A 7,545-nucleotide genomic window follows, 5' to 3' on the forward strand; every position below is an offset into this window, starting at 1 on the left:
AAATACTGCTTAAGATTTCTTATTTTTCTTAAAGAGTTTTTTAGAGATAATCTTACAGTAATAAGCTAATATCTTATAGACTCTGTAACACTCTTCTTCTATTTTCTCTTAAAGAATTTTTTAGAAGTTTAATAAGACTATACAAGTGTAAAATTCCTGAAGTGATTAAAGAAAAGAAATATTAAAAATTAATAAAAAGATTAATATTATTGATCTGCAGACTGCTACTATTCTAATAGAGCTACAGCTCACTGAAAAAGTAAAAAGAGAGATCAGAGTCTACTTATTAATAATTACATTCTTATTAAACTTATTCTTCACTGTTAGAGTCTTCAGTACTGATATCTTTATCTGCTGAGAAGTTAGTACTGCAGCACTGCAGAAGAGCAGAAGAAATATATAAAATATTAATTTATCAACTTATAAAGTATCTCAGTCATCTGCTTTAATTAAAGTGAGATTCTCTTTAATCAGTGATTGATCTTCACAGTGCTTTCAATAATAGTACTGACTAATCTCTTCTTGAGATCAGTTATTCTGAGATATTTTTTTATCTCAGAGATTCAGCTCACTGAAAAAGTAAAAAGAGAGATCAGAGTCTACTTATTAATAATTACATTCTTATTAAACTTATTCTTCACTGTTAAAGTCTTCAGTACTGATATCTTTATCTGCTGAGAAGTTAGTACTGCAGCACTGCAGAAGAGCAGAAGAAATATATAAAATATTAATTTATCAACTTATAAAGTATCTCAGTCATCTGCTTTAATTAAAGTGAGATTCTCTTTAATCAGTGATTGATCTTCACAGTGCTTTCAATAATAGTACTGACTAATCTCTTCTTGAGATCAGTTATTCTGAGATATTTTTTTATCTCAGAGATTCATACTTTCATCTTCTTTTATAAATGAGTAAGAGAGATCTTCTCAGTCTTGACAGAATCTATTAATATTTAAAGCTCTGAGACTCTTGCTCTGTACTGCTTAAGTATCTAGACTTCTTATCAGAGCTGACACAATGTCTTTCTATGAGATAATACTTACAGAGAGATAGAAGTTATTGTTACAGATATAATAGAAATAATAAGAGTGAGAGAAGAGATAGATATATAAAATCTTCTTCTTCTTCAGCTGCTTAGTGCAGTGCAGATAAGTAGTAATATCAGTCAAAGACTGTATCAGAGTCTTTTCATAGAGAGAAGATAAAGAAACTGCAGAATTCTGCAGACTCAACTCAGCAGCAGTCTGAGCAGAGCTCAGATATGCTGTAAGAGAGAAACTACAGATTAAGCTTCTCAGAGTCACTGTCTCTGAAATCAAGCTCTCTCTGAGTTTCTCTCTGAATAATCACATGGAGTCATACATCACTGTATTGGCTGGGGAGAGGGGCAGTGTCGCAACAGTGATGAGGGGGGCAGAGAATGAACCAGACACAGACACATCAGCTGACAGAAGGAACAACATCTCACTGCAAGGCATGGCAACTACCACTGCAGCTGCAAGAGGAGCAGGAGAAGATGTGACAATGAGAGCAGTGCTCCCGCAGCTCATTGATGCTGCTGCCTTCAATCTGGCTTTCTTGACAGTCACAGAGGCCGCAGCTGCACCACAAAGACATTTATTCACTAGAAAACATCAGAATAAGCCTCTTATTATCTCTCAAGAATGATACTCTCATGCACTCACTATTACAGATAAGAGAAGGGGAGAAAAATGTGTTATAAGAGAGAAGAATCTTTTTGAAAAATTCTGTCACTACTGTTAGCTTTGTCTCTAAAACACATTACTTTTATAGAGAATTTCATATATAGAACAGAATATAATGAGAGATCTGTAAGTCATTTATTAACTATGTTTTTCACATCTTAAATCAATATATAAGAAATTCACTTATCATATACTTGATTTAAATGAAGATGAGAAAGAGAAGATCTACACAGTTAGTAGAAAAACTCATCTATTTCTTTGTATCATATACAGTATATACACTGTCAATCAGTTGATAACTATTGTTATATAATAAAGATAATTCCTAATTCAGTAATCTTAAGAGTGTAGAGACTATGCTCTTAAAGAGAAGAGTATTATCACACTTCTAATTATATCAAGATCTTACTACAGTTTTACACAGCTTATCACTTTCATACAGATAATTTCATTCATCTCACAGATTATCTGAACTGATTTTCAATCACTCTATAACATCATTCAGATATATTATAGAAAGATTTAATTAATAAATATAAGAACTCTGCTTCTATACAAGATCAGCAGATTACTCTTTCTTCATAATAAGATACTGCTGAGGTATCACTCTAGCTATTCTTGCTTATGAAATAAGAGAAGAGTATCTGTCTATTATCTATATAAAATAGCTAGATACTGGCTTCTCATGAAAGAAGTCAGTGATTTGTTTTTCTTCTACTGAAATATATATAAGAGTTACTGCATGTCTTATACAATCTTCTTAGTATACTAAGTATCACATCTGTGATATTCTCACAATAACTCTGTAGCCTATGAGCTTGTCATTCAAGCAAGATAGTCAAGCTTACTTATATAACTTCTCAAACAACTACCTCTACATGATGCCGCTGACTAGCCACCGCTTCGGTTCCGCTATGTTACAATTATCTAATTAAAACAGCTCTACTTCAGAGTGTTGCTTATAGAGCTTTAAATAGAAGATGTGAAAAACAGGATGAATTGATTTCAATTCTGAGATTAATTTCAACTCATATGTCTGTTGATTCATCACTTTTATTACTGAGAAGAGTTCTAGTCACTACTAACTGAGCTTCTTACACAGTCTCATTATCTTAATATTCTTTACTGATAGTAGCACTTGATTCTCTATTAAGAACTTCATTGAAAGATGTTTTTAATTATAGTATTCTGTCTGCTACTTCTAAGTATAATGAATGCTTTTCACTATCTTCTCATGAATTTTATTCAAAAGTTTCAATCTTGCTTTTACTTCTGATACTGAGAAATACTCTATTCTCTGTATCTGTTTGACATTCTAACTGTCTATTCTTCTCTTTTTAAAATGTTATCTGTGATATCACTGAGTAATAAAGAATTATATTCATAATAAGCATAGAAAGAAGATACTTTTAAGATTACATTCTTTACATTATTATATATAAATTCAGTGATTAGAAGATGTTTGAGTTAATCATTCTGATAATATAAATAGAACACTTAAAGATGCTGTTCTAATATCTGATTCTGATATTCAGTCTGGCCATCTGTCTGCAGATGAAATGTGATACTGAGAAGACATCTTATTATAAGATGATAGTAAAAAGCTGATTAATATTTACTAATGAAGAGGAATTCTCAATCTGTTATTAATAATTTCAGAGCACTGTGATTATGAATAATAATATCTAAAAACAGATCAGTTAATTCAGAGACTTTAATCTTTTTATAAGTAGAGATATATTTAATCATCTTCATAAAGTAATTAATAATAATTAAAATTAAGTCATATTCTTTAACTCTTATTGACTTTGACAGATCAACTATAAAATTCATCAATAGATTCTGTCATCAGCTCTTTGAAATAGGCAGTAATACTAACTTACTGTATTACTTATACTATGAGATCTTTATTCTTTAATAGATATTATAAGTCTTAATATACTCTTTAATATCTGTTCAGAGCTTGTCTCAAATATATTTATATTTTAGAAGCTTCTTAGTCTTCTCTAATCTGAAGTGTTCTGTATAAGAATTATTATAATGAATTCTCAATAACTTCTGACACATCATTCTACTATAAGAGACAAAGACTGAATCATTCAGCAGTAGAAGTTCATATTCTTCTAGTTATCAGTGACTTGATTTTTTAGCAGTATCACTCTACTCAGAGCCTGTCTCTTTCAAGTTTAAACTGAATTCTTTCTTCTTCAACTTCTGAATTCAAGCTGCAGTAGAGATGTTTCTCTTCTGTAACTTATTAATAAATTTTAAAAGTAGTCAGATTGAAAGATTGTAGATCATTTCATTCTTTATCAATTCAATAATAGTAAGATATAATATAAGAAGCTTATAATCTTCAGTGTCAGTTCTCTGCAGAGACTCAGGTTTTCTTTCATCTTCTATACTAAGTCACACAGCTGTCTTACTAATGCTGTTTCTAAGCTTCAGAGAATCTTAATCCTCTGCAGCCAGCTTCTTCTACAGTGATGATAGAGATTCTTTTATAGAATTCTTCTCTGTATTAACAATATTATAATTTGATTATTTAGACAGTGTGTCAGCAGAGTTAAGTCAATCTGAATAATATTAAATATAGAAATCATACTCTGAAAGCAGCTCTGCTCATCTGACTTGACATTCTATCAAGCTCTTTATTATCAAGAAGTAACACAGATTTGTATGATCAGTGAGAACTTACACTGAGTACTTACTACTCTGAAGATAATATCATCAGATCTTAAAGAATTTCACAATTATTAATATCTCTTGATCATAAGTATCATATCTTCCCTGTATAAGTAATAACTTCTTGAAGAAGAAGATTACTAATCTTCATTTATAGTATTATATAGACTCTGTGAAAAAGTCTTCTCTCACAGATATTTTATTATCTATATTTTCAGAGATTATTATTCTCTGATTCTTTCAATGTTAAAAGGTCTCTGATATTAACTGTGAAAAGATTTCACAGATTCTATTCTTGAATATATTAGTCTCACACTGACTGAGTAAGTCAGAGTTAAAGTGATTCAGTATTATAAGATCTATAAAAGCTTATTTTAATTTTGTAAATACCTGTGTAGTATCTTGAGTAAGAATAAACAGTTCTATTTTTCTGTCTTTAATACTTTTCTTTAACAGATCTGTAAGAAGACCAGTAATCTGTGAATATATATAGATAAATTATCTATAGAAATTTATAAATTCTGAAAATATCTATATCTTATAATATGTTCACAGTACTGATCAGTTCTTAATAACAGAGATCTGACTTCTGTTCATTAAAATGTTATTAATCATAATAATATAATCTAAGAAATCAGTCTTCTGCATGTAGAATGAGCATTTTCAGTATTTATATAGAGTTAATACTGTCTCAAGTAACTTAACACTTCTTGAACATGAGTATTATATTCTTCTTTCATTTTTGAGAAGATTAGAATGTTATTTAAGTATATTATACAGAAGACATTAACAAGACTCTGCAGTGTCTTATTTATATAGATCTGAAAGATGACTGAAGTATTATAAAGATTAAAAGATAAAACAAGATATTTAAAATTATTATACTTAGTATAAATAGCTGTTTTTCAAATGTTATCTTTGTTAACTCTGATTCTATGATAGATATTCTGTATATCAATCTTTGAGAATATCTTTACTTCAGATAATTGATCAATCATCTCATTAATTAATAGTAATAAATAGTAATTCTTAATCATCATTTTATTAAAGTCTCTGTAGTCTATGTATAGACATAGTCTACTGTTCTTCTTAAATACAAAAAGTATGAGTATCTCTGTCAGACTCTTTAATAAGTGTATTCAGTTCTTTGATTGTACTTTCTTAAGATATTTATACAGAATATTCAATTTCTTTACTGATAAGTTATAAAGAGATCTGTACAGCACTGTTACACTATCTTTAAGACAGATCTTATATTATATCTTGATATCAGAAAACTTCACTACTTCTCTTTCTAAAAAGACATTCTTATAATCTGTAAAGAGATATTATATTTATCTGTCTTCAATAATAAATACTGCTGTCAATCTTCTAGTAAGAGTAATAACTTCTTCATCTATTCTTAAGTTCTCTGTTATATAGTATATTGACTTTATCTTTTTCTCAAGATTCTTTTAATGAAACTCTTTAAATTTCTCTATTACTGTCTCTTTATCAGTGAGATAATATCATCACATCTGAGTGACTCAGTCAATGAGAGAATTATTTTCTCTCAATCATAGAAGATCTAGAATAATATTCTCATCTATGATATTAATAATATGAAGAAGCAGACTGCTCTTCTTAAAGATTTCTTCTAAGTCAGTGATTACATACTTTACTTGAATTATGTTAAAACAGTGATATTTTATTTTATCAGTAAATTTAATATAATCTGACAGATCTATCTTCTTTCAATTCTTTATTAAAGAAAAGAAATAGAATATGAAGTTAATATCTATTCTGAAGTCAAGTAGACATCTCACTAATATCTTCTTATTCAGAGTATTCATTGTGATTGTAATATGAACTCAGAGATATAAGAATTATTAATTCTTCATTTCTTTCTCTTCTTTGTCTTCTACAGATATATTCATTAGAAGAGAAGTTAACTTTAAGAAGATATCTTCTCAGTTTCTTCTCTTCTTCAGCTTCTTATAATTACTAGTATAGTGATTATCAGCTGTACAGTTAAAGTAGAAATCTTTATCAAATCTTTTTTAATATTTCTTCACAGTGAGTGAAGAATTGAAATATTTAAAATTCTTCTTTATATTCTCTACACTGAAGCTATCATAGTACTGTTTAGATTCTGTTATTAATTACTTAGAAGAGATCTTATTAATCTTTTTCTCAGAGTATTAATTATTCAAGTAGATTCAGAAAGTCAAGTTAATAAGCTTAGTGTAATTAATTAATAAACTCTGATACTGTGATATTATTATTCACATCTTATGAGTCAGCTTCATGAGATAAAGCTGTATTTTTAATTGATTTAAATCATTAATCAATTTCTCTCAATATTCTTTAAATCTTATATTGAAATCAGAAGAATTCTCATTATCTTATTAATATAATAAGTTAAATCACTATATCACTGTAAAGCTGCCAACCGCCCCACCACGAACTCGCTCGATTTTTCGAATAAGAACCCGCCGATAGATCCATCGAAAAGCCCTCGATCATACGAGCATTTGGACCCCATCGCCGACCGCATACCCCGTGTGGTGGTGGAGATATCCAGCCAAATGTGAACTAGACGTTGTTCGAAACTCCCGTGTGGGATTATCCCCCATTCAACCCCTACCACACCACAACCCTGGGCCAAAGTGCCATACAAATTGTAAGGTGAAGAGACATAGCCATATGCGCCAATCTTCTTGATTTTGGAAGATCCCCGATCTGTAATTGTGGAGATATCTGAGAAACAACCTCCACGAAAACCCTGTCCACCTTTGATGTTCCAAAACATCAATGCCAAGTCCCACCCTCGTACTGCCCTTCCCAATCTGGCCCATCCCCGGCAGAAAAATACAAAAAGATACCTCGGCGATAATATCAAGTACATAATCAACAGACACTTCTGAAGTGCAATCTTCACAGTCTGTCGTCAGTGTATCTAGACTTCAACACTAAGTCTCACCCTTGTACTACCCCTCTCAATCTGGCCCATTCTCAACAGAATAATACAAAAAGATACCTCAGCAACAGCATTCAATACATAATCAGCAGATAACAAGTCAACAGCACATCAATAACTATAAAATCAGTATACTTCAAGATCTGACTGAGCCTTTGATCTCTGTACAGTGAGATATATTAAATCTAGTTTTAA

At 30.2% G+C, this 7,545-nt stretch overlaps 2 protein-coding genes across 2 annotated transcripts; one reads left to right on the forward strand and one right to left on the reverse strand.

The window, feature by feature from the left end:
- Positions 1-1,476: 1,476 nt before the first annotated feature.
- Positions 1,477-1,673, forward strand: BDBG_04907 (uncharacterized protein; the record flags this gene model as incomplete). The annotated part of the gene is made up of 1 exon (XM_002624997.2): positions 1,477-1,673. The coding sequence occupies one exon, from the start codon at positions 1,477-1,479 to the stop codon at positions 1,666-1,668; it is 192 nt and encodes a 63-aa protein (XP_002625043.2). The 3' UTR covers positions 1,669-1,673.
- A 5,131-nt stretch (positions 1,674-6,804) lies between these two features.
- On the reverse strand, positions 6,805-7,182 carry BDBG_17088 (uncharacterized protein; the record flags this gene model as incomplete). Its single annotated transcript, XM_031724882.1, has 1 exon — positions 6,805-7,182. The coding sequence occupies one exon, from the start codon at positions 7,180-7,182 to the stop codon at positions 6,805-6,807; it is 378 nt and encodes a 125-aa protein (XP_031578400.1).
- Positions 7,183-7,545: the final 363 nt, after the last annotated feature.

The sequence above is a fragment of the Blastomyces gilchristii genome (assembly GCF_000003855.2).
Source record: "Blastomyces gilchristii SLH14081 genomic scaffold supercont1.8, whole genome shotgun sequence".
Taxonomy (NCBI): Eukaryota; Fungi; Ascomycota; class Eurotiomycetes; order Onygenales; family Ajellomycetaceae; genus Blastomyces; species Blastomyces gilchristii.